The following is a 26,618-nucleotide window of genomic DNA, read 5'->3' as shown; positions in this document are numbered from 1 at the left end:
GGTAGCTCAAAGCTGTTTTAATTTGCATTTCTCTAATCAATAGTGATTTGGAGCATCTTTTCACATAGCTTTAATTTCTTCATCTAAAAACTGCCTGTTCATATCTCTTGACCATTTATCAACTGGAGAATGACTTGTATTCTTTTAAATCTGACTCAGTTCTCCAAGTATTTTGGAAACGAGGTCTTTATCAGAGAAAATGACTGTAGAAATTGTCCCCCCGTTTTTTCTTCATTTGTAATCTTGGCTGCACTGGCTTTGTTTGTGCAAAAACTTTTTAATTTAATGTAACCAAAGTTATCCATTTTGCATTTCATAATGTTCTCTATCTCTTGTTTGGTCAAAAATTCTTCTGTTCTCCATGGATCTGACACGTAAACTATTCCTTGCTCTCCTAATCTTATAGTATCACCCTTTATGTCTAAATTGTGTGCCCATTTTGATCTTATCTTGGTATACATTGTAAGATGTTGGTCTATATCTAGTTTCTGCCATCTTCTTTTCCAGTTTTTCCAGCAGTTTTTCTCAAATTGCAAGTTCTTGTCCCAGAAGCTGGAGTCTTTGAGTTCATCAAATAGGAGATTGCTGGAGTGGTTGACTACTGTGTCTTTTGTACCTAATCTATTGCACTCATTCAACACTCTATTTCTCAGCTAGTACCAGGTAGTTCTGATGATTGCTGCTTTATAATATAGTTTTAGATCTTATGTGGCTAGTGCCACCTCTTCTTGGAAGTCTATCCTGAATCCCGTAGTTTTTAGGGCTCTCTTCCCTCCTTAAATAATCAGGTATACACATATGTTGTTGTGGATGTTTGTCCTTTGTTCTTGAAGACGACCATGACACATCAGGAAACTAATGTCATGACTTGTGAGTGAATTGGATTTAACTGAGGGAGGGTTGTGCATTGTCTCCAGCCTTACTCTCTCCTCCAGAGCCATCTGCATCCAGAGGCATATTGCTTCCCTACCCTGCTAGTCACCCTACAGAAGTCAGGATTCCTTATAGTTTCATCTTTGTAGCCTCAGTGATAGAACATTATTCTATATGTATTTCACATTTAATTAGTGCTTACAAGATTAGACTGGATTAAGCAGGATAAAGGGGAAGAAAAATTAGGTTTAATAGAAGATTCCATTTAGTATTCAGTTTTTAGCATATTAAGATAATAACACACCGAAAATAATTTCCTTTCCTTGCTGTAACATACTCTTCCTGCCAAACTAACTATAACTGGATCACTTCCAGGATATTCTAGGATTTTGTTCACATTTAAAACTCAATGAAAGAAAACTCCACGGATTGTTCAAGCAGGCAAGAACTAGTAAAAAAAAAAAAAAAGATAAAGATAAAACTTTTCTACATCTGTATTTCATTTAGGGAAAAACAGTATTCAACACTAAAATCCAACACAAGCAGTACTCTATTTTGTTTCCAGAGTTTCGATTCTATTATTTGCAACACTCTATTAGTTCGGCCAGTCTTGTTTCTTTTTATGTAAAACAATTCAAGATTAGTTTTAAGATTTGTATCTTATTTGTATATTTGTGAAGCAAATGTTCATAAGTCAGTGATACCCTGAGTTTCACTTTGCTATATTGATTCGGAAAGAATTTACAACAGGCAATTGACATTTGGGGAACAATGGAAGTGCCCTTCCTTCCTCTTCCATCTTGAGCCTGGAGATTGGGCAAGAGATGTTTGGGGCATGATGGTATGGTGCCCAATTCTTCCCCTTCCACTCCACTGGAGGCTGGAGACCAGGAAGGAGACTTGTGGAGATCAGCCACTGGTATTTATGCTAAATTTTGAAGTTATTCAAGGAGGTGGTTAGGAAGGAGAGAATTCTAGCCATGGAGAGTAGATTGTGAAAAGGCAGAGAGACAGGAGATAGAATATTTTGTACAGGAAATAACAAATTGAGCAATTTGGAAGAATGTACATTGTGTAAAGTGAATAATAAGCAATGAATCTAGAAAAACAGGTTGGAATCAGATTGTGAAAGGCTTTAAATGCTGAATGGAAGAGTGTTTATTTTATCCTAGAGGCAGGAGGAAGCTATTAGAGTTTCTTATGCAGGAGAGTAACATGGTCAGACCTGAGATTTGGCAACTGTACAGACTGGAAAAGGATAGAAGAGAGGTTATTTCAGTGGTTTAAAAGAGAAATGATAAGAATCTGAAATATGCAAATGGCTGTGAGAATGGAGAAGGTAGATATGAGAAATGTTAGAGACTATTTAGTTTGTTCTCCTACCCACTGAACTTCAAAATCCAATTGTTACAATCATGATTCTTCATAAATTTCATGAATGGTTTTCTTTTTTTGCAGCGCTTGTTAAATAGTGAGTACTTATCCCACTAAGCTGGAGTCTTTGTGTTTTTGGAATAATAAGGTTATTAGATGCATTTTATTCTGCTTGCTGTGTACCTAATTTGTCCACCAATTCATCTTGTTTTTAACCAGTAATAAACTGTTTTTGTAATTACTGCCCTGTAGTATAGTGTGAGATCTGGCACTGTGAGCCTGCTTTCTTTTCCACTTCTTTTCATTTATTGCTCTTGGGATTCTTAACCTCTCCTTATAGCTAACATTTATATAGCATTTACTCTCGGCCAGGCACTGAACTAAACTCTTTATAATTATGAATTCTGTTATCATTTTTTTCTAGTTTTACAAAGAACTTCTTTGTAAGGAACTAAATAAGCAAATTATTTAGGTAATACTGTCATTTGTATTATACTGGCTTGTCCTAAACATTAGCAATTTGTATTTTTCTAATCATTTGTCTATATCTCTATATAAACAGCTATTTGTAGTTATTTATATATTTTTGTGTGTACCTTGGAGAGTAGACTTCTAAGTATGTTAAATGTGTGGTAGTTAATTTTAAGGGGAATTTCCCTTTTAATTTCTTCCTGTTGTGATTTACTATTTTATAGTAATTCTTATAATTTATTTATGGTTTTATTTTATGATCTGAAAATTTGGTAAAGTTATTTTTTCAATTTTTAGTTGACTTTTAGGGTTATTTCACTACACCATTTTATCACCTAAAAAAAGTGATAACTTCATTTCTTCTTTACCTATGATTATTTTCTCAATTTCTATAGTCAAAGTTTCTAGTACCATGTCAAAAAGATGACAGACATCCTTGTTTCACTCTTCAGTTGCCTGGAAAAGACTCTCATGTATCTCTTTCATCTGGGAGCTCTTGATTTTAGATGTATACTATTTGTCATGTTTTTGACCTACATGATTTATAATTTTTTTTTAACTTTTTATATTCAGTTCCAAATTCTCTCCTTTCCAGAGTGCCTCACCAATTGAAAGATATAAAATACCCATTATACAGATAAAGTCATGCAAAACATTTTACTATTTGTCATTTAAAGGAAATGGTCACACCTTATACAAAGATAAACTCCAAAGGAGGGTGTGATCAAGACAAAAAAAAGTCACGTATAAACAAACTAGAAAAAAATGGAAAAAATAACCTATCAGAGGTCTATGGATAATAGAAAAACTGAGGACTGAAGAAAGAATAGAGAAGATAACAGAAAATAAAATGGATAATTTCAAAATCATAAAATTAAGAACTTTTTTGTGCAAACAAATTTTATAAAGTTAAGATTAAATGGGAAATAATTAGAGAAAAAAATTTGCAGCAAAGTTCTCTAATAAAGGTTTCATTTCCAAGATATATAAGAAATCAATTGAAATTTACAAGAAAAAGAGCCACCTCCAAATTGATAAGTGGTCTAACGATATGAGTGCACAGCTCTCAAGGGAAGAAACCAAGGGTATTTATAGTTATATAAAAAATGCTCCAAATTCCTATTACAGGAATACAAAATAAGCCTCAGATTACATTTCACATCCATCAAAGTTTCAAAGATGACAAAAAAGGAAAATGATAAATACTGAAGAGGCTGTTGGAAAGCAGGAACATTGATGCACTGTTAGTGGATCTGTGAATGGGTATGTTTGTTCTGTAAAGATATTTGGAATTATATATAGATACTAAACAGCATGTGCCCTTTGACCCAGACATATCACTAATAGGTTTATGCTAAAAGATAACAAAGAAAGAGGAAAGGGTCTTTAATGCACAGCAATATTTATAGTAGGTCTTTCTATGTTGGTAAAAAATGGAAACTAAGAGTAAGACCATCAAATGAGAAATGAATGAATAAACTGTAGTATAAGTGTTATAAAGGGCTATTGTGCTATCAGAAATAAGGAAATGGATGATTTCAAAAAGACAGAGACTTTTATGAACTAATGCAGAGTGATGTGACCAGAACTAGAACAATTTATAGTATAACATCAATATTGTAAGTAAGGAATAATTTTGAAGACTTTTATAAACTGAGGAAGAATGAAACCGCCAGTACAAAGAGAACAATTTATACAGTAACAACACTATAAAAACAAAAAAATTTCAAAGTTGCAAGAATTATTAATACAGTGAAGATTCATAATTCCAAAGGATCAATGATGAAACATCTTATCCATTTATAGAAGTGAACAATTTAGAAGTGTGTGTGTGTGTGTGTGTGTGTGTGTGTGTGTGTGTGTGTGTGTGTGTGTTCGTATACAGTCACTGAGGGAATTTGCTTTGCTTGGCAATGAATGTTTGTTAGAAGAATTTTTTTTCCTTTATTTTTTCCCCTTGAATAGGGAAGGAGGCAGGGAGAGAAAATAAATTTCTGTTAATTTTTTAAAAATAAAAATGTTACATGCACTTTCAGATAATATCACTATATTATTAATTTTACTTAACTATTTTTACAGGAGACCATTCATTAAGTGGGAGTAATCTGTACATGTTTTTAAGTTAAAAAAATCATATTAATAAAACTTTTAAGAAAAAGTGATTTCTAGTGTGGGAGGACATACAGATTTTTCATAGTAAAGTGGAAAAAGCAGTGGGTCTGGAGTCTGCGGACTCCAGTTCAAAAATCTAGCTTATTTTTTACTTCTGTATGATTTTTGAATGTCATTTAATGTCTCTGGACCTAAGTTTCTTAATCAGAAAAATAAGCAGGGTGGAGCAGATGGCCTCTAAGGTCTCTTCCAGCTTCATATTTGTGAGCCTGTGATTCTCTGTCATATTTTTAATTTTTATAATCTGCACAGATGTCAAGTCAACAAGCCTTTATTAAGTGTCTACCACATGCTAGATATAGAGCTAAACATTAAGGACACTAGATGGCTCAGTAGATAGAGCATTGGGGCTGGAGTCAGGAAGTTTGTTGTAGTTTTTCAGTCATTTCAAACTCTTTGTGACCCCATTTGAGATTTTCTTGTAGTCTTCTTGTATAAAATGACTAATACAGAAATATTTTACATGATTGCACATGTATAAGCTATGCTGGAGTGTTTATTGTCTCAGGGAAGGAAGAGGGAGAAAGGGACAGAAAGGGAGAGAATTTGGAACTCAGAATTTTTTTAAAAAAAATGTTTAAAAAATTGTTTTGGGGACAAATTGGAGAAAAAAATAAAAAGCAATTAATTAATAAAATAAAATTTAAAAAAAAATTCAAGGAAAATCACTTTGAGAGCTGAGTGGAGTGAGCACAAATCTGAGGCTATTGAAATAGTCTAGGCATTATACTGCCCCCACCTTCACCAGGGTGACAGCAGTGTCAAAGAGGTGAATAGGAGGCAGGTTCCCCATCCCTGGAAAAGGGGATAAAATTAGCACAGATTTCTAATACTCTTTAAATGTGTAAGTCATTGACGTATGACAACATGAAAGATGTGTTTATTTTTTATACATAAAATAATTTCCTATTTCCTTGTATTTATCAAAGTGGATATTTCTGGAGCCCTCAAATTAGACACCTAATATGTAAATTTCCTTCTGATAAAAGGATGGTTTTTTGTCATAAATATATGTTAAAAAAAAAGATGTATGGCAGCATTGTTATCTCCCCTCTCTACCTCAACTTTACCTTTAATAAATCTATTTATTCTTTGCAGAACTTTTCAAGGTAGCAAGGAGGGACAGGGGAGGTTGTTCTTTAGTATAAGAAGGCTAAGAAAACTCTTTTCTCTGGAATGAAAAGATTAAATAATCCTGAATAGTAAGTGACAACACAAGCTGTTCTTAGTCAATCCTAAGGTTCCCATACCTGTTGTGTGGTGCTAGTGACAATGCCCTGTTGTAGTCGGTAGGCCTGCTCCTGGAGATATTTTCTTGTCTCATGATTCCGAAGTAAATAATTTTCTATCTGAAAATGAAACAAAAGTAAGCTGTCAGAAATACCTTTCTCAGTGTGGCACAAAACCAAGTCTACAAAAGGTCTCTGCTGAACCTGAAATACGTTCTGCCCATGCATGCCATGACCCAACAACAGAAGGGAAAAACTATTATAATGATTTATAACTACTTAGTAAACCACTTAACCTGAGAAGACACGAAGCCTCTCTTTTACAAGATTCAGTATGTGACAAGTAGAAGTCAATGTTCAATTGCTTGCATACTGATTCTCATCTCTTCTCCCCATATGCTCACAAACACACACATGCAAAGTTTCATATGTGGAACTACAAAAGGTTTCAGAAAAAACGAAAATGAAAAGATTCTATTACATTCTATGGTGCAACTCAAAGGCAGCACCATGAGCATCTGATGAGCATTTTTCTAGGGGGAAATTGTGAAATGAAAACCATTATGTCATTAGAAGGAGAATTTAACGGTAACAGTCATAAACAGTGACATTCGTACAGAGATTCAAAGCTTCGAAAGCACTTGACACCCATCATATCTGAGACTCGTAATAATCTTATGAGCTAGTTACTACAGTTATTATAACATTTTACAGATAAGGCTAAAAGGAACCCACCTCTGCTCACACATGCTACTAAGAGTCAGAGATGGGATTTGGGCCTGAGTCCTACTGACTTCAAGTCCAGCACTCTAAGAAGTATATCACAGGGCCTTTTGATCCATGGATGTTGGGATACACTCATAAAAACTGGACAAACACCAATTTCTTTGTAATAAATCTTAATTTTCCCTTGTAACATTAATATGTTTTTCAGCTGAAATAATAGCTAATGAGGGAATGTATTTTTGTGAGAAATACAGAATTTTGGAGTGGTGTAGACATTTGCATTTTCCTTCATAGACAACCTCCCATGATATGAGAAGAGACCTTTAATAAACCCCATCAAGTAGATTAAATTAAGTCATTTGAATACTAATCATGTGCCTTCAATAGCCCACTCAAAGAAAATTTTTCCAGTAGATAATTGAAACCGATTTGATACTGATGAATGTTTTGGGAAATTTTACCAAGATGGACAAGTTGCGCTATCTGATTTTTAAATCATTTAACCATTTTTATCTTTTAATTTGCTGCTATTTCCTTATGTAGAACCTGTAATAACTGGGAGGCAGGCTTTAAGTGTTTTTATGATTTTCATTTTAGTTTTCCATATGCTAAAATGACTACTTAATATCAATTAGTTACAATTAAAATGAAGATGATAATTAGCATAGTCCCTGGAAACTTGAAAGGAGGACAAAAAGTAGCTTGTCACTAACTAGACATGAAAAAATCATAAAAATCCCAAGGTCTACAAAAGAAGGAAATTAAAAACCATTAAAGTGACATGTTAATGCCGCAGCATTATATTACATAATGGTTCTTTTAATGCTCCAGTGGTAAGTCCTATCTTTCCAACGTCATATTAGTAGAAATGGAAAACGTTTTCTTCTGAAAGATCCTCACACTAAAACATTTAAGCACAAGCACAAAGTAGAAAATAGGCTCAGCTCCTTTCCTTAGATTAACTGTTCTGCTTCTAAGAATAACTAGGGTCCAGCTGATTCAATCAGAAGACTACGCTTATTGCTCTTAATGCTGAAGCCTTATAACTTTCCCAAAGGCAGCTTGAGTTTTGCCAAGTGGACCAAACCTCTTGGCCTGTAAAGGCTGGAGTCAAACAGACAGAGCAGGTAACAACAGCTACACAGAGATTAAGACAGAAGTTTATTTTCTATAGCAAGGGAAATGACTTGCAAGCAAGAAGGGAAACTAGACACATGTGCCAGGGACCCGCCCTGGTCAGGGACCTGCTCTGGTGTGGGAAAATCTCAATATATATGCTAGTGGCTACACTGTGATCTGCAACCTTGACAATGGCGGGTAATAGCCACAATGAGACGAGTTTGATTCAGAGCAGGGCCGCAGGACCAGAACACAGGTGACCGTGTGAGGTCCGAGAACACCTGCTACTGGTATGAAACAATTCTGGGATTTTGCTGTGACTGAGTTCATCCAGAGAGTGAGTGCAAAGGATTGTTGCTGTGCCAAGCTCAGGACGCTGCTTGCTTGCTGGACCTTAGCTCTGAAAAATGGGGTGTCTCCTAAAAGTATACTGACAAGTTTTATAGTCCCACCACATAAAGAGTATTGTTTTGTAGACTAAGCAGGGCAGGAATTATCTAGAATGCAAAAATATAAAGTTCGTGGGGAGACTGCTCAAGGGTAAAGCTTGAAGGAAAGAAAGCTAATCCTTTTCAAATGGCTTTGACATGATACATACACCATCATCAAAGGGATCAGTACTGAGAGAACTGTTTATTCGTAATTATTAATAATAATTAAGATTCAGAGTTCTCCCTCTTCTTCTAAAGTCTTCATTTCAAGGTTCAGCCTATGAAGGATAGGACTCATGACAGCAGAAAGGATTAACCTTATCCTCAATCTGGGTATTGATATCCCACTCTAACTTACAAGAAATTTAACTTAAGGTGAAACTCTGGTCCACTGTCTTCTGCTCAGGCTTGGGTGCGGGGTATAACTCTTCTGTCTAGATGGGGGTGATTTGGAAGTAAATGACACGATCAATGTTACGTTCCCCCAACCCCTCATTAGAATAGGTCAACCTCTCATTATAATATTCATTTTCTCATTACTTTTTAACCAATCAGGGTTGACTGCCACCCTCAGGAACTCTTCCCACTCCTTCCAAGGGGATATAAACTGTGAGACCACCACTGGGATTTGTCTTTGGCATTCGAGAGTGACACACATCCATTTTATTGGCAAAATCCTAGCATTATTAATAAAATATTAATTACCCAGAAACTATATCTCTCAAACTTTTTAAAACATCACAGCACTGGAGACTGTCATAGCATGCTTCCATGTCAAGCCCTTAAATTACCTTGTATAACATCAGCGACAGCACATCCAAACACCCTAGCTTTTGAGAATAGGGAGCTTTGCTGGAGGTTCTGTATTAAAGGAAAATGCACACAGGATCATACCCCTCATGTAGCCTTGAGTGCAAGATAGGACCCTTCCCTGTAGTTACTGCTGAGCCTTACACTAATTGCTTCACATTTTAAAAAGCAAGGGTAGAAAGGGGCAGAGATTGGGGATTTGGACAGGGTCCCTGAGTAGTATGCCTGGCATACCAAGAATCGACAAGCTAAGTGCTCACTGAATATAAAGCAAACAAATTTCTGTTGTTGTTGTTTTAAAGTTGGTAAATGTGGGAAATGATCATATTCTTCTTGTTCCTATTAAACAATTAAATAATTTTTGTGAAGTACAAAATATTCACCACATTTCTCCAACTGGCTGAGGAGAGTCCATCAAACCAAAGGCAAACTCTATATGAGCATATAATTCCCCAATTCTCCCAGCACAAAATGATCTTTTCCTTCTCTGACCTTGGATAATAATTGCTTGTAGATGGATTTGTAACTTTCCATGGTATTTATCCTGGAATAATTAGCATGTGGTAATTTGTCCTGGGGTTATATCCCTTCTACTAGGCTCCAAGACACAAGAAGGCAGGAGCCACGGTCTACATAACTTTGCTTTCTCTAGCAGTACTCTGAGCAGAGTAGGTACTTAATAATTAAAAACATTTAATGTTAAAAGCTTAACACCAAGAAATTCATAAGGCTATAGGCTATGGAATATTTATTAATAAATGCTAAAAAACAAATTTTAGCTCCTAATGGATTCACATGAATGAAATGATGCATCTATAAGTGCATTCACCTGCATAATCACACACTATTTCTAGGAAGTTGGAGACACTAAAAGGCTGAAGTTTTTATCTCTGACTTTGCTTTTTTTGGTTACCATTACTTCATTGAAATTCAATGATTCACTAAAATTTCATTCTTGATGACCACAGTAGTGTTCCTTTGGCAACGTCTTGGTGATTGTAGTGACCAAAAAGAAATACAGACATAACACTCTTATGACATGAATTTACTGTCGGAAGACCTGTGTCTTGAGTTCTCATTCCCAAAATATATGATGCTGGGAAAGACACTTACCTTTTCTGTGCTTCACTTCTCATCTGTGAAATAGTAATGACATTGATCACCTCTAAAAACCACACCAAGGGAAGTATTTTGTAAGCTCTAATGTGTGATGTAAATGTGAGGTATTATTATAACTGCTTTCATTAATTTATTTTCTAAGAATGAACCATTTATACAATACCTTCTGTAGTGCCTCCTCTGTTTTTTCAGGGTTTGTCTTAAGTGCTTGGGAAGCATCATACATGGGAATGGGCATAAATCTCAAAGTATAATTCCTAAAAGTGAAAGGGCAAATGTATTATCACAAGATAGTTTCCTAGCATAATAATGAATCAATTGCTTTCAAATAATGATATTCGTTAGAAAGGATACTAAACAAAAACACTACAGGCTCCAAATTTACTTCAGGCACTTGGATCAAGGATAAACATTTTCTAACAGACACTCATGCAATATCATTTTTGGATGTTACTAATAGCGGCAAGTTGTTCACATGTCTTTACAAAAATCAATATACTCTTTCCAAGTTTGTGTTCCATATATCATATAAACAGAATTTTGAGGTTGGGAATACAGTTCCAAAATTTGGAATAGCCAACTGAAGCCTAAATGACATTCCTAGTTGATTTTCAGTCACTACTCCTAAACGAAGTTCTGAACTTGTTGGGATTTACCATTGCAATGACTAGCCAAAATCAAGTTTCAAACTGGTAAACATGAAATAACCAGATGAAAAAGAAAGTGACCAGAAAGGCAGTGGCATAGTGGACAGAATTCTGCATTAAGGATCAAAAGACCTAAAACAGTTCTGTCACAGATAAGCAATGTGTTATTGGATTGGACAAGTCATTCCACCTAACTAGGTTTCATTTTTCTCATTTGGGAGAAAAAGTAGGTAGAATGAGATGATTCTAAGTTTTCTCTTTCAAGCTCCAAAAAATCCTATAATTCTAGTCAGCAAAAAAATAAAATTGCTTAAACAAAAAGTCCAAGACAAACTATCTTTTAAAGATCACTGGGAACTTGCATCTAGTACAATTCATCACTTTCTGTTTCAATGACTCCTTTTGGTATGGCTTCATGTTAGCCACTGGTTTCAGAAGTAGACAATTACCCCCAATCCAAGAGTGCTAATGCTGATGGCTTTTAGACTGGCAAAATTGTACTTTGTTTTTGATTGTACAAATGATGTTGGTGGAGTTGGTTAGCTGTAAAGGCTATATTTTAATGTGCTTAGAGGAGAGAAAAATGTAAAGATATTTTTAGAAAGAACTTAAAAGAAGGAGGCAAAATTCATTCATGTATTGTGTTCAGAGACATTAGAAAGCAGGATGGTCTAACAACAGGCAATCAGTCAATTTAGACAAACCATTTAGGCACATTCCCCTCAAAAGTTGTAGGAAAGCATCGTGACTAATTGAAACACTAGTGTTTGCTGACTTGCTATAGAAGATATTTCTCCTTACTGGACACGGTAATATAGTGTACTTATATGTAACTCTATCTTGATTACTTGGGTCAATGAGAAGATTTGGGGCAAGAAATGTGGTTGCTGTATTTTCTTCTCCCATAACTATTTGCCATGTGATCTCTTATTAGACAGGATATTTTCCCATAACTCTCACCTCAGGAACAATATCTTATTCTATGAATTTATTTGCTACTATAATAATTCCTTATTCATTAGTACCATTTACCAGCTAAATTCATTTTACAAAAGACTTCAAAGAGAAAGTGGGTCTCAGTGGATTCCCCTTTATCACACTTAAATAAGTTCTATTAGAATAGTACACTAGTAGCTAATTCCTAAACATAGATACTAACTGAGAAACCATATTAGATTATTTAACACCATTACATTATGTCATTCTATTGATATAACAGGTATTAAGGAGCACTGCAGATAAAAATGCTGTTGTAATCTCAATATTGGTATGATTTAATAAAAAAATAGGTAAAGAAAGAAAAAGCTAATCAATTTCATTTATAAAGTTTTCAATTTTCTGTTTCTGCAAAATGCCATTTTTTAGTGTAAAGGAATCAACCAACCATAACTAGGAGATAATGTGTCTATTTTAAAATCTTTGTGACTTTCTTCTCCCACACCCAATTTTTTACATATCAGCAAAGTGGGTTTAAAACAAATGACATCAGCAAATGTTAGCATCTAAATGCTGGCAGATTCTACAAAGCTGGAAAGGTTTCTGAAACAGGCCCAGCAATAGATTGTGTGTCTGTCACTCAAGGAGTAGACTGGCTACATATGGATAGGCACCTGACCAGAAGGTTGGCCATTAACTCATGATATTTTTTTTTTTTTTTTGCCAATCAGAGCAATTCATGATTATTGCCTACTAAGGCACAGAGGAGTTTTTAATCTCTTATCAAAGGAGGGTATACACATACCAATAAAAGGTTAAAATATAATTTTTATATCATGATGCCAGAATGCCCTGTGACTAACTTAAGAGTTTGGTGCATGAATATTAGGCTTTGTATGACCCCAAAGAGCTTATCCTTTACACAAAATCAAGATAATAGATGCATTTCAAGGATCCATAAAACAGTCATCTCAAAGTGCAAATGATTGGGATTCGGCACTTTGGAATAAGGGTAGTTATAGAATCCTTGGTTTCCTTCAAGACCCAGCTCAAGCTCTACCTTCTATGTGAAACTTTTCCTAATTGCCAGCTGCTAGTATGTTATTTCTCAAAACTATGCTGTATCTTTTATACAGATAATGCATATACTCACATGTGAGCATACATCTATAAATACACATACATGTATACATTATATATGTATATACATAATCTGCAAAAATGAGTATAAGGTAGGTTTCAAAAGTAATGTATTAGCAGCTGAGGATTAGGAAAGGTTTCATATAGAAGAAGGTAGAGCTTGAGCTGAGTCTTGAAAGAAACCAGGGATTCCTATAGCTAGCTACTCTTCTAGTGTATGTGTGTGTGTACATACTAGACACACACACACATATATGATGTCTACATGTGGATATATATACACATTTGGTCCAGTTCAGTCATTTTTCAGTCATGTTTGACTGTGAGTACATTTTGAGGTTTTCTTGGCAAAGATACTGGAGTGTCATTTCCTTTTCTAACAGATGAGGAAACTGAGACAAGCCAGATTAAGTGACGTGCCCAAGAGCACCTACCTAGGAAGTATCTGAGGCCAGATTTGAACTCAGGAGGTGGAGTCTTCCTTACTCTAGGCCCTGCACCATCTAGCTGGTGTACACACACACACACACACACACACACACACACACACACACACACACACACACACACACACACACACACACACACAGTCTCTCCCACTTTAATACGAGGCTATCTCACTCTTATCTTTGCATGCCTACCACTAAGCACAAAGTAGGTGCTTAATAAACACTTCTTCACTGAGTTAGGATTCTATAGCCAATGAAGGGAATAATGACTGAGGAGTACACTGAAACCAGAAAAATGTAAAAGATGAACCAAGATGTTTAGCTGTTGACTGTGCACTAAGTTCAGCATTGTTGCAACTAAAATGGTATGTTTTCTTAAATACTTCAATGAATCCTTGATCTCACTGAGGTGGGAACCCCCTCCACTGTTAGAGATAGCCACCTGTCCCTACACTTCCTCACCCTCATTCTGTTCAGTTCTTGCCCATTTTCTCCCACTGACACTCTATAAAGGATTGATCCAGTGTGCTGGAGGCTGGACTCTAGGACTTTAAAAAATATATATTTTGTGGGTACTGGCATAAAACAGGCATTAGCTACCTGTTTACATGCATTCTTTTTTTTAGGTGGATGGGGTGGTATAGGAAAGCAACTGGGGTTAAGTGACTTGCCTAGGGTCACAGAGCTAGTGAGTGTCTGAGACCACATCTGAACTCCAGTCCTCCTGACTACAGGGTCAGTGCTCTAGCCATGGCTCCACCGAGCTGCCCCCTGTATTCTTCTTCATACGTATCTATTCGACTTCCTTTTCCACATATGTATAACCTTGATGATATCCCTTAACACTATATTATTCCTCTGTCCCACTTTTTTGTGGCTAGGCCACCACTAGAAATATGTTGCAACATACTCTTCAATGAGGGAAAAGCATTTATTAAGCACCTACTATATGCCTAGCAATGTGCTAAGTACTTTATGAAAATTATCTCCTTTGATCCTCACAATAACTCTGGAAGGCAGGTGTTATTTCACAGTTGAGGAAACTTGAACCATACAGGGGTAAAGGGACTTGTCCAGAGTCACACAGCGAGCAACTATCTGATGCTTGATTTGAACTCAGGTCTTCCTGACTCCAGCCACAGCAGATAGCTTATTCACTCTAACCATCATAATACTTGGCTGCTTCTCTATTAATAAAAGGGAAGAAGTCTCATTGATTACTCAAGGATAACATTTGAGAGTGTGGTAAAAGAAGTAATTGAGTTGTGACCATTGTTCTAGAATGTTAAAACAAAACTGTATTTCAATATATTATGACATTTTTTTTTTTGTTAAAAGTTCCTACACGTTATCTCAGGTTGTCTTGGGATAAAACTATCCAAGGGCATAGGGGATTACAATAGTTCAAACATTTCTCTCTCTAAGCAAGTAATCCTTCAATTAAGAATAAAGTTAAATTAATTTTTAAAATTGTTTCTGGTAAACTGATGCCTGCAAAGTAAAGTATAATACTTTTCTTTTCTCTGAAAAGAGTGAAGTTAATTAACACTAGGTCCAGGCCCATAATATCTTGATTTCATTTTGATTTGTTCCCCCTCCAGTTCAATACAAAATTCCACATTAAGGTTTCCAAAATGATCAAAATAGTTTTGTCCAAGAAGAAACCGGTCAAGAATAACACTTTACACTATTATTACACACTCATCATGTGTATTACGTTAGCATCTAGTATTATGAATGAGTTAGAATCATAAAATGAGATTGGATTTTAGAGGTCACATAATTCAACTCCCAACCCGAATATATGTAATATACATACACTTTTGAAATATCATCCTAAAAAAGAAAAAGAAGGAAAAAAAAGTGCTCCAAATGAGGGGGTAATTTCTAATAATATTACTAGGCTATATTACACTTATGTTATTAGGAAGATGAAAGAATTGTGAGACTAAATTATTCTCCAGTGACTTCTACATTCCAAATAATACCTTACATTCTCAATTATGGGAATGAGAGAAAGAAAATGAGCATTTATTAAGCACCTACTAGGTGCCATTTTACAAATATTATCTTCCTTGATCCTTATAACAATCCTGGAAGGTAGGTACTATTATGATCCTAATTCTGCAGTTGAGAAAACTGAGGCGGGGTCACACAGCTAGTAAGTTTCAGAGGTTGGATCTGAATTCAAATCTTCCTGATCCCAATCTCAGTGCTCTAACTTACCATAGCACTAACAGCTGTCTTACCTTTACAAAATGATTTCTAGCCTTCCTAGTGCTTTCACATACATGATTTAATGTGGTGGCTACATCAGTATGTCTAGGTAGATAGGGAAGGCAGGCAGTTTAGACTGAGGAAATTGAGCTTTAGTGACTTGTTCAAAGTCATATGGCTATCAAGTTCCAGAGATGAGACTCGGACCCAGACCTGATTCCCAAGCCTAATTCTCTCTCTTTAATCTAAAGGAAAATATTGATTGCTATCAAGGGAAAGTAAGGGTACTTTGCTTGGTTATTCTTTTATCCCCAAATGGAAACTTTTCATTTTTTCTGGAAAAAATCCTATCAAAAAACTTACTTCTCCATAGCAACAGCTATATCCTGGAAACCTTGTGCAGTGATATTATTCTTGTCCCAGATGACAGTCCTGATTGAAAAAGCAAATCATGAAAATGGTCATAAGCACTTGAGGGAGATTAGAGTTTTCCATCAAACCCAAATGCCCTCCAGACTAAAGTCCTTGGACAGTGACATCATGAGACATAAGACTGATGTCCAAATTACATACGAACAGGAAAAGTTGAGAAAGAATGTAGGCTTTTCTTCTATAGTATCCTTTCTATGAAAGAATATATATAGAAGTAGAAAAGAAAAAGGATCATGTGACATAAGAGCATCACCATGTTAATTAACAGGCATAGCAAGAGTAAACAAAAATAGTATTTGGATTTCTGTAGATAAGAAAACTCTAGATACTGAAATGTCTAATATCCCCAAAATACAAATCTTCTTTCTATCTTGTACCTTTTGAATGATGCCAAAGCTATCCAGAAAATATGTTAAAAAAACAAAAAAACCCTAATAGACAAGGTAAATGCTCAGATGTTGAGACACCATCTGTTCTAGGGAACGAACATATAATTTTATTTTACATACTGGACATGTTGCCCATTATATCTGGACTCATTATATTTGGGTGAATAATCCCAAGAGACAGAAATTATTTGTTCTCTGTTGGGCAAAACAATTAAATTGCTAATATTTATTTTTAAAAATTCAATGTCAGAGTTCCTCCAAGTTTTTGTTTTTTGAAGACCACTCAGTCATGTTTTCTGACTTGGTATCCTGCCCAAATGACCAGCTGTTTTCTGACGATGATGACAGGAATCATGACCAGAGAAGCTTTATCCTTGTTCATTTCCTTGCTGTGTTAGGGCAAAGTAAACTTGATTTTGTTCAACGACTTAGGAGTACTTCATTTTGTCTCAACATTGACCCTGAAGTAAGAAGACAATTGGTGTTAGGCTCACCTCTAACAGCAGGCCATATGTGGATTTTGCCAAATGACCAGTGGAACTCTACCATCACCTGAACAGAACAACCTGCAACCCAGTGGGGAAGCATAGATGACAGATGTTGATTTTAGACATCCCACCATTCCCTTCGGAGGATTATATACCTCAGGACACAACTTTTCTTTTTCTTCCATACCTGAGCTTAGTGTTGATCTGCAGGGCTTTTGCCAACATCTTTGCTCCCATGTCCCCCATTCCATTCCCACTGATGTCCACTTTGGTCAGAGAGGTGTTGCTGCCCAGAGCATTGATGATGATGGTTACCTCTGTTTTGAGTTTGGAGTCTGCAAGGGATAAGGACTGCAAAGGCTGCAGATTGAACAATAAAGATAAGCCACAGCAATGCGATCAGGTATGTAATCACCTTCAGGAAGTCATATCAAATTAATTGATGAGAGAACTGATTAACTTTTGAGATGAATCTTCTTCAGTCTTGTTAAGAAAATGGCAGCAATAAACGAAATTGAGTCCTGGACTTGGAATGACTCCTGGTTAAGCCTTGTTGTTTAATTTCTTGTGCCAGTCAACCAAAATATTTAGGATGAACATGCATGACAAAAAATGATTTGGGTAAAAACAATCAAGTATAAGATATCATTTAAGAGAAAATGTAAATTGTTAATACAACTCAAAATGTTAACCTTCACTAAAACTGAAGAGAAAATCAAATGAAGACAACTGTGGAATACCACCCCACACCTGTCAACTAGTCAAAAATAATTAAGAGCTATGAATCTTAGTGTTGACAGGGCTATGCAAGAACAGGTCCAGTCATTCATTGCTGGTGGAATTTCAAACTTGCAGAATTTTTTTTTCAGCAGTACATAGTACAAGTTACAGAAATAAATATAGCCTTTGGCCCAACAGTTCCACTGTTGGAAAGATGCCGTGAAAATGTTAGCAAAAGTAACAAAAAAAGAGCTCTCTCTTCAAAGATTTCCTAACAGCAATAATACGCAGTTACATAAAACTGGAAACAACCTAAATGTCCAACAATAAGGGAATGGATAAATTAATTACAATATGTTAATGTAATGGTATAGTTCAATATAACTACAGCCATAAGAGTAAAAAAGCAAATGTGAATGAAAGAACAGTCAAAATCCTAAGAAGAACTAAGAAAGAATGAATAAAAATGATTAGACTTCATTCATTGAACTTAATTAAAATACAGTTACAAATCAAATTGACTTAGTTACAGAAGTATTCATGTTGCTTATAAAGAAACACTAAATAAATGAAAAATATGAAAAATTAGAAAAAATAAATACGATAAGAAATGAATGTGGATCAGTCATATGTTGGGAATCAAACAGACAAGACAGGCAACTTTAGTGTTCCACTAGTTCCTTCAAAATACTTCAAGAAAAAAGGTGTCTCTAGCATAGTTGGTAGATCCTACATGGGAGATTTATGATAAAACATAGACAGGGGTTGTAGAGGATGGAAAAGCATGGAGAGAATACACAATCCAATATAGTCAGGATCAAAATATAACAATAAGCCAGTCTTATCTCTTCTAATTTAACAATAATGAATAATAATAATAGCTAGCATTTATACAGAGCTTTAAAGTTTGCAAAGAGTACATTACAAATATTATCTCATTTAAACTTCATTACAGCCCTGTAAGAGTTGCTATTATTATCCCTATGTAACAAATGGGGAAACTGAGGCTAAGGGATATTGCCCAAGGGCACAGGAGCCAAGTCCAACACTCAAAGTACTGTGGGATTAGAGAATGGTAGGACAATAACATGCTAGTCACTGGTATATGTAAGGAAAGAATCTTTGGAGTACTAATAAGGGATAATCCTATAAAAAAGACAAACCTGTGGTTAAATTTTCTAATGGCCCCCAAAGCTATGCTTCTTTCTTAGTTTCCATCTTGGTTCTTATATAAGATGAAACCTCTAGAGAGCAAATGAACAAAAATAAAACTAAATCCTAAATTTCTGAATCTTATTATCTGATTATGAAGCATATTTGTAGGTTTATATAATTCCTGTCATAAAAACAGAAAAATGGATGAAAACAATAACTCGGGTTGAATTCGAAAATTTCTTTGCAAATGTACAGAAAAATTGTCTTGAAATAAGGTCAATTATTGTCCAGTTAAGCAGCAGTCAACTAATATTCTTTGAAGTCACTGGCTGTATATTTCCAATTGCCTAAGAACCAAAAGAATTTGTTGCTCTTATAAAAAAAAGTCTCAATATGGAGACATTCTACCAAAAAAACAAACCCAAACCCAAACAAACCAAACTAATGGCCTATTTCACATATGAGTCTCATGCCGAAACTCTTTCCACATGTCAGAAAGAGGAGCCCTACACTCTCTCCATCTTTAAGGACTCCCCAATAAATCAAGAGAGGCAAAAAAGCACAATGGACAGAACTACGGACTTGAAATTAGGAAGTCTCAGGTTTAAATCTTGCCTTAGCAGAGATACTCACTAGCTGTGTGAGCCTGTACAAGTTCTGTAAGCTATCTGAACCTGGGACTTTAACTGTAAAATGGAAATAATTCGCAATACCTAACACACAGGAATGTCTTGAAAATCAACTGAGAATATACCTAGAATACTTTGTAAACCTTAAAGTACAGTCACATTACTGCTACTATTGACAGCTTGGCCCCAAAATGTAACTTCTTGTTTAGCATGCAGTATAACCACCATGCAAATAGATTTTAGATGTCTAGGCTTCAAATGAATAATAACAGCTAGAATCTAGATAGCATGTTCACAAAGGTTTACAAAGCACTTTACACGTATTATTTCATTTGATCCTTACAATGCTAGGAAGTGGATGCTATAAATAATCTCCATTTTACATAAAAGGATATTGAGGCAGACAGAGGTTAAGTGGTCTGCCTAGAGTCACACAGTATAATATGTGTTTGAGGCCAAATTTAAACCCAGGTCTCCCTGACTCTAGGCCAAGCATTCTATCCATTACACTAGCTAGTAGTAGGGTTACAGTGAAGCAATACTAAAGAGCACCTAAGTACTGTAATTTTTTTCTTTTGTTTGGTTCAGTCGTTTGCAGTCATATCTGACTATTCATGAGCCCATTTTGGAGTTTTCTTGGCAATGGAGTGTTTTGCTATTTTCTTCTCCAGCTTATTTTATAGATGAGGAAATTGAGGCAAGCAGGGTTAAGTGACTTGCCCAGGGTCACACAGCTAGGAAGTGTCTGAGGCCAGATTTGAACTTGTAAAGATGTGTCTTCCTGACTCCAGGCCCAGTGCTCTATTCACCTTGCCATCCAGCTGTCAAAAGTATTCTAGTACCCTAACTAATAAAAGAGGTACAGAACCAGGTTTCTTCCTAGAGCCAAATTGGAGCCTTCCTCAGTACACATCACCACACTGCACCTGAGATATAAAGAAAGCCTGACAGTTTATTTTAGTTGAGGTGCTCCAGGTTCCCACAAATACAGAGATGTCCTAGGGTCAGCCCAAGACTAAAATCTAACTCCTTAGACATATGATGATTGTGAGACGAAGCACATTTTCTTACCAAAGAAGCCAATTGTGGAAATAAAATATTCTGGCAAAAGTCCTGAAGATCACCATCCATCTGTCAAAGATCTGTTTCTAAGAAACACTTTGCCATGAAGTAGGTAGGTATATATGTATTTGGGAGCTCAGCTCTCGCTGAGCAGCAGTGTATTTTACAGGATAGGTATTAGGTAACTCGGTGAATTCTCTGAATTTTATAATAATTTTCTACATCAATCTCATCAATCTACATCAATCAATGTGACTACAAAGAGTAATATTATTTTTATGTAATTATGATAAATTTTTTCATAGAAGGGAAATTTCAATGCAATGCTCAGTCTTAATACAACCAGTTCCATATAAGATATATTAGCAGTCACATATGTTTAAAACAATTATGAGTTTAGTGGGACTGAATGCCTCAAAATTTCATTCACAAGGTGTACTCAAATAAAAGAGAAAAAATATTACCCCCAAAATATTTCAGGCTGAAGAAGATAACTGAGTGTTTAAATGAAAACAAATGCACTTCTGTTTTCTTAATAAAAAACAATAATCACATCTCTTATACCAAAAATCTCACTTCAATGAGCCTCCTCCTCCCCAAAAAAGGAAACATTACAATTTTTTTTAAATACTAGAAAACTACCAATATTATAGCCAGGCTAGTGATAATTCTTATTCTGTATTCAGAATCAAATACATGTTAGTTAACAAAGTACTAGGTAAAGGCATTAATTCAAACAAAAATGTCTGAATTACATACATATTTATAGGGTCATCTTTAAAAAACAATAGAAACTTATCACATTAATTCTGCTATTCCAAATTTTTATTATTGCTTCTCTTAGCAGACATCATTTAAAAATTCAGGATTTAAATCCCTGTAAGTGTTTCAGAGGCACACTCAAGTTCACCGAGGACAATATAATTTTTAAAATTTAAGTGCCTCTGGACAAAAATACTATTTTTCTATCTTTCTCTTTCACCTTTTACTTCTTAATTTAACCCTGTGGCTCTATACTTGGGAGTATTACAACCACAGGTACAGAAAAATATGGGTTAAGGCCAATTCACTGCAATCACATTTTCAACTGAAACTAACACTATGATATTAGGGTAATAAAATGTTTCATGGACTAACAAAGAAATCCTCTTTTAAAAACAACATTCCCATGTAAAATGCAAATGAAGTGCTCATGTATATTTAAAACTACTTAAAAACAACAACTCCATCAAATGAATCTAGATTTTCTTGCTGGTTGCATTTTTGTAGTAATAAGATGCACGTACTGATCGTTTTAAGCATTCTACTCATTACGAATTCAGTAGTAGAAAAAAAAGGAATATGTTAATTGCTTTTCTTACAAGTCACCCACTTTTCAATGACATGAAAGTAAAAAAAAATCTTTTAATTATGGGGTGCTACTAGTAACAAGGCTGTGTATGCTTTAACACGACATAGTTCTGTTTTAAATACCATACCTGCATTCTCTCCAAGAATGCTTTCAACGAATTTCTAAAACTATCAGGATACATTTCAGCTAGTTGTAAAGGGAACCTTTAGAATTAGAGAAACAGATTTTTAAGGCTCCTAATGGAATAAAAATTAAATAAAACCTAAGACTACATTACCTATTCTTTTGTAAAATAAGTGTATAGTTTAACAAATATTTTAGAATAGATATTAAATACTGCCTCACAGGAGTAGCTTCCCAAACCATAAAAAGCTGTGGCAGGTTCAAATAACTCAGGATCCTAAAATCACTAAATATTAGTCAAGAAAAAAGAAAAGTAATTATCATAAGGCTAAATTATATGTATAAAATTGAAGGGCAAGAAGCTAGAATATATAACTTAATTGCCAAGGCTACCTCTAACTTCAATAACAGGGCATGTTATTAGGAACAAGGTGGGTATTTTATGAGCATTAGGATAAACTAAAGCATTTTTTAATTCATTAAATAATAAATGAAGCCCATCCCTAACCTACAGTTTGAAAATTAGATTAGCATAAGACCAATATAAAGGAAGTTGTATTCAGAAGCTTGGACGACAGACAGGAGAAATCCTGTGTGATTTCTTCTCACACAGGAAGCCTCCCACACTTATTCAAGCTTGGAGTCATACAAGAGGCTGAGATATGCTGACAAGAGTAAGAGAGAAAGTACTAGGTGTACAGAGAAAGCCAGGAAATATACAGTATTCTGTATGTCCCTTCTACTTCCCACTAGTTTCCTTAGCAATTTTGAGAGGCTCTTAAGAAATCTTATTAGATGACACTGCAGGCATATTTCTGGCTAACTTCTGAATGATCTTACATTTTGAACCAGAGTGCAACTTCGGAAGGATGTCAGATGGAATTGCCTTTCCTAGCATAGCAAGGAATACTATTACTCTGTGTGGTGCTAGCCAGGGAAAGCAAGTAAGATCTTTTTAAAATACAGACTGATTAATATTGGAAATCACAGACATGGACTTTCCAACTTGCTATAAAAAAAAAGTTATCAATGAATAATTGGTAAACCTCCCCCCAGTCCACTTCATGTGTGCATACACATACCCAGAGTTTAGATTATAAAATAAAAAGATAATTATATCGAAATTTATATAATATGTATATCAATTTAATATTTATATACAATATATAATAAATATCTGTAAATAAAATTACATGATATATATAATATAGAAAATAAAATAAAATAAAAAGATAATTATACATAAAGTTATATTCACTCTTCAGATGCAAACTATGGTAAGGAAGGGATCAAATTTAAAAGGACCAAAATACAGTTAAGGGGTCAAATGCTAGTAACCAAATTAAAAGAATTAATAGGAGAGTTTTCCTCATGCCTCTCCCATTCTACCTACCCCTAACCTAGAATAAGATAACTTTTTTTTTCCAGTGTTCACAAAATAAAAAATCATGTGAAGATATTTAAAATTTTATCATTTTCTCCAGAGGGAGAAAATATCTCCAACCAAAAGAGGATGAGTAGGCAGGGTATACAAAGCATGATTACAAACTCTCAGGAAAATGTGGCTGGCTTTTTATGCTTCTTGTAATTCTGCAACACTAAATGAAATTCAAATGAGTAATTTGATGTTTCCCAGCAAGAGCTAAGGCCACAAGGTCACCTTTTTGCACAAAGCACAAAAACTGAGTCTAGAGTTGTCATTTGACCTTAGAGGAATAAGGTTAATGCAGAAACGGGTCTAAGAGTCAAAATTCATTGACCTTTTGAAGTGTAAAGACAACCTTGCGGTACTAACAATGAATTAGGTGTATATACAAACGAGCAAGGGAATTGCCAGTGTATTTAATCTTACTAACACATTATAACCTCTAACTGTCTATAAATGTGTGTCATGTTTTCTGAAGTATACGCTGAGGGCAGATTTACCTGTACGATTAGATGTATTTGAAAGCATATAGACATTAACTTACTAAAAAGAATCTGCAAGGAGAATAAAGCACAGATATTAATATAAAGGTCTTAAAAACAATACTCACTGATTCTTCATCCTGAATCATCTGTACTAAGTTATCCAAAACAGGTGTAAGATTTCTAAAGGATTTTAAAAAGGGAGACAATTGGATCACATCAATAGCTTTATTGAGGTTGGTTGCTTTAATTGAGTCATTTTGAAAAAACGAAAATACTCTTACTTGGATTTCATATTATTGAAATTTTTGCCCAGTGCCAGGTGTTGTATTGATCTGTTCTTACTAAGCCATACTATCAGCGTAGAGAGGTCAGATTCCAATCCTATGAGGAAACAGGATAAAGAGAGAATCAAAACACAGATGGAACAGAAGGAAGGTTACTTTCAGATGGGCAAATCTGCACACTAATATGATAGCCCTGTGGATTCTTAACCATTCATTCTCAAAGTTCTTTTTACTCTCCTTTCACTTCCTATTACTTCACAGGGATAACCACATTCTCTACAATGACTCATCCAAATCTCTCTGTCATGACTGGCTATTTATTCACTTAGTCAGCAGGAAATGGGGAGGGGGCTGAGAGGAAAACAGCAGCTTAATCCCTTACACTCACTGGGATAACCAGCCTACTCATTGTTAGTGCAGGGAGATTTTCTCTTTTGCAAAAAGTTGATACTAAAATTCTTTAATGAAGTAAAGGGGGCGTGGGGGGGGGCACACAATTTCTGCTGTACTAAGAGTAAACGTGATAGCTACAAATTCTCAGGAAGAAAGGAAAGAAAATGTTCTCTTGATCTCATTCCCATCATGTGGATTTGGCCAGATATTTACTTCTGCAGGAGCTAAACTGTTCTGATTTCTTAAATATACCTTTCAGCTAAGTTGAAAAAAAAAATTCCCTAATTCAAGATGGCAAAGGACATTCCTACCTAGTAAGTTTCCTCATTCAGACCATATGGTTTTCTTTCGCTAATCTAGTTTTACTTCGAGAAAAATTTTGTGCTTCCTTTTTTCCCCCTTTTTTCCATTTCCCAACCCCCTTTTGTCCTGTATTTACCATTGTCTGAAATATCTAGGCTGGTGATGTTGTGGATTTCAGCAATGCAGCCTTCTAACACCTGGGCACCTCCTGATCTCAGCTAGAACACACACATATCAAACACAAACACAGATCTGTTAGCAAAGTCTGTAGCTACTGGAGGTATAAGAAAAAGACTGAGATAGCAGCAAAGGTCTTAAAAAGAAGTGTTTCAACCAAAGAAAAATGTACAGCACACCTTACTGGAAACAGTACTATGCAAGGAAGAAGCATGAGTTATAGTTATTAACTTGAAGACATTCCCCATCTTTCCCATTTTACCCAATCTGAGCCTTTCAAGCCAGCAAAAAAACAAACAAACAAAAAAAAAAAAAACAAAAAAAACATCAGCCAAGCAAGTCTTTTCCCATTTCCACAACCAACAAAGGCAGTAGCTGCCAATTCATGGCAGCTTTCATTGTGACTTGACATAGTGAAGTTAATAGTTTAAAAGATGCTCATTCAAATACTATCAAAGAAGCCTAATCAAGAAAAACAACAATTACTCAGTAAAAGATTTGTCAACTAGTCTACCCCTTGGCCTCTGAGGATGGCCCTACCTAAACTTATTGTAACAAGATGTGTCTAAATGCTGTAAAGTAGAGGTATTCAATTATGTTAGGATAAAATAATACATCCAAGCTCTGTGAGCTACAGAGAAGAAAAAGCAAGAGTTTATTTAGTAAAAATCATGAAGATTTTTTTTCCATTTTGGAATTACTTTTCAGAAGAGAAACACTAAATCTTTTTTTCCCAAAAAATATGAATACTTTTAAAAATCCATTTTTCTTGTCTTATTTTTTGACTGTTTTCTTCCTCAACATTACTGATATGAAAATACGTTTTGCATGACTTCACATACATAATTAATATCAAACTGCTTGCCTTCTCAGGAAGGGGGGTTTACGGGGGAGCCAGAGTTTGAAATTCAAAATTTTTAAAAATTAATGTTAAAAAGTGTTTACATGTAATTAGGAAATGTTTAATGAAATACGTAAAATATATTTTAAAATATGAATAAAATCTGGAAAAACTCAGCTAACAAGTTATTCTGTTTTCTTTTTACATAGTAACAACTGGCAAATTCAGTAGGTTCAAGATACCTTTCTATTTCATTTATTCAATTTTTTTTTAAACAATAGGAAGAATCATGATATATAGAAAACTGAAAAGGGCATTTAGAGATGGATTTTGGAGTTTTAAGCAAAAAAGAAAACTTCAAATGCATGAAAAGTACTTTATAGACCTTACAGCACTACTGTTATTTATCCTTTATTTTCCAAGAGAACCAATGATATCACAGGGTGAAGTCTCAGCTTGTTCATGAATTAATTAGATTCAAGTGAAGTAGGACTGTCAACCTCAGTCTTTCTTTTGCCTGGCAGCAGCCCAGGTTGCAGTGAATGACCTTGGCGTCTTCCATGTCTGACTAAGCTCTAAGCACTCCACAGCACCTGCATCAGTCACCTTCATCACCCTCATCACCGTTGAAGCAAACTGTTCTCATC

At 35.1% G+C, this 26,618-nt stretch overlaps 1 protein-coding gene across 6 annotated transcripts in view; it reads right to left on the bottom strand.

Annotated features, from left to right (window-relative positions):
* The window catches only part of CARMIL1 (capping protein regulator and myosin 1 linker 1), a 396,768-nt gene that overhangs the window by 86,480 nt on the left and 283,670 nt on the right, over positions 1 to 26,618 (bottom strand). For all 6 annotated transcript variants that reach the window (XM_072603992.1, XM_072603993.1, XM_072603997.1 and 3 more), the window contains exons 18-24: positions 25,090 to 25,171; positions 24,255 to 24,354; positions 24,099 to 24,153; positions 17,210 to 17,382; positions 16,077 to 16,145; positions 10,488 to 10,581; positions 6,141 to 6,239 (exon numbers count right to left, since the gene is read on the bottom strand). In XM_072603992.1, coding sequence (XP_072460093.1) covers positions 6,141 to 6,239; positions 10,488 to 10,581; positions 16,077 to 16,145; positions 17,210 to 17,382; positions 24,099 to 24,153; positions 24,255 to 24,354; positions 25,090 to 25,171 — 672 coding nt within the window. The remainder of the gene's footprint in view (positions 1 to 6,140; positions 6,240 to 10,487; positions 10,582 to 16,076; positions 16,146 to 17,209; positions 17,383 to 24,098; positions 24,154 to 24,254; positions 24,355 to 25,089; positions 25,172 to 26,618) is intronic.

This window comes from Notamacropus eugenii, chromosome 4 (genome assembly GCF_028372415.1).
Source record: "Notamacropus eugenii isolate mMacEug1 chromosome 4, mMacEug1.pri_v2, whole genome shotgun sequence".
NCBI classification, from domain to species: Eukaryota; Metazoa; Chordata; class Mammalia; order Diprotodontia; family Macropodidae; genus Notamacropus; species Notamacropus eugenii.
This window is presented reverse-complemented; position numbering and strand designations above follow the sequence as displayed.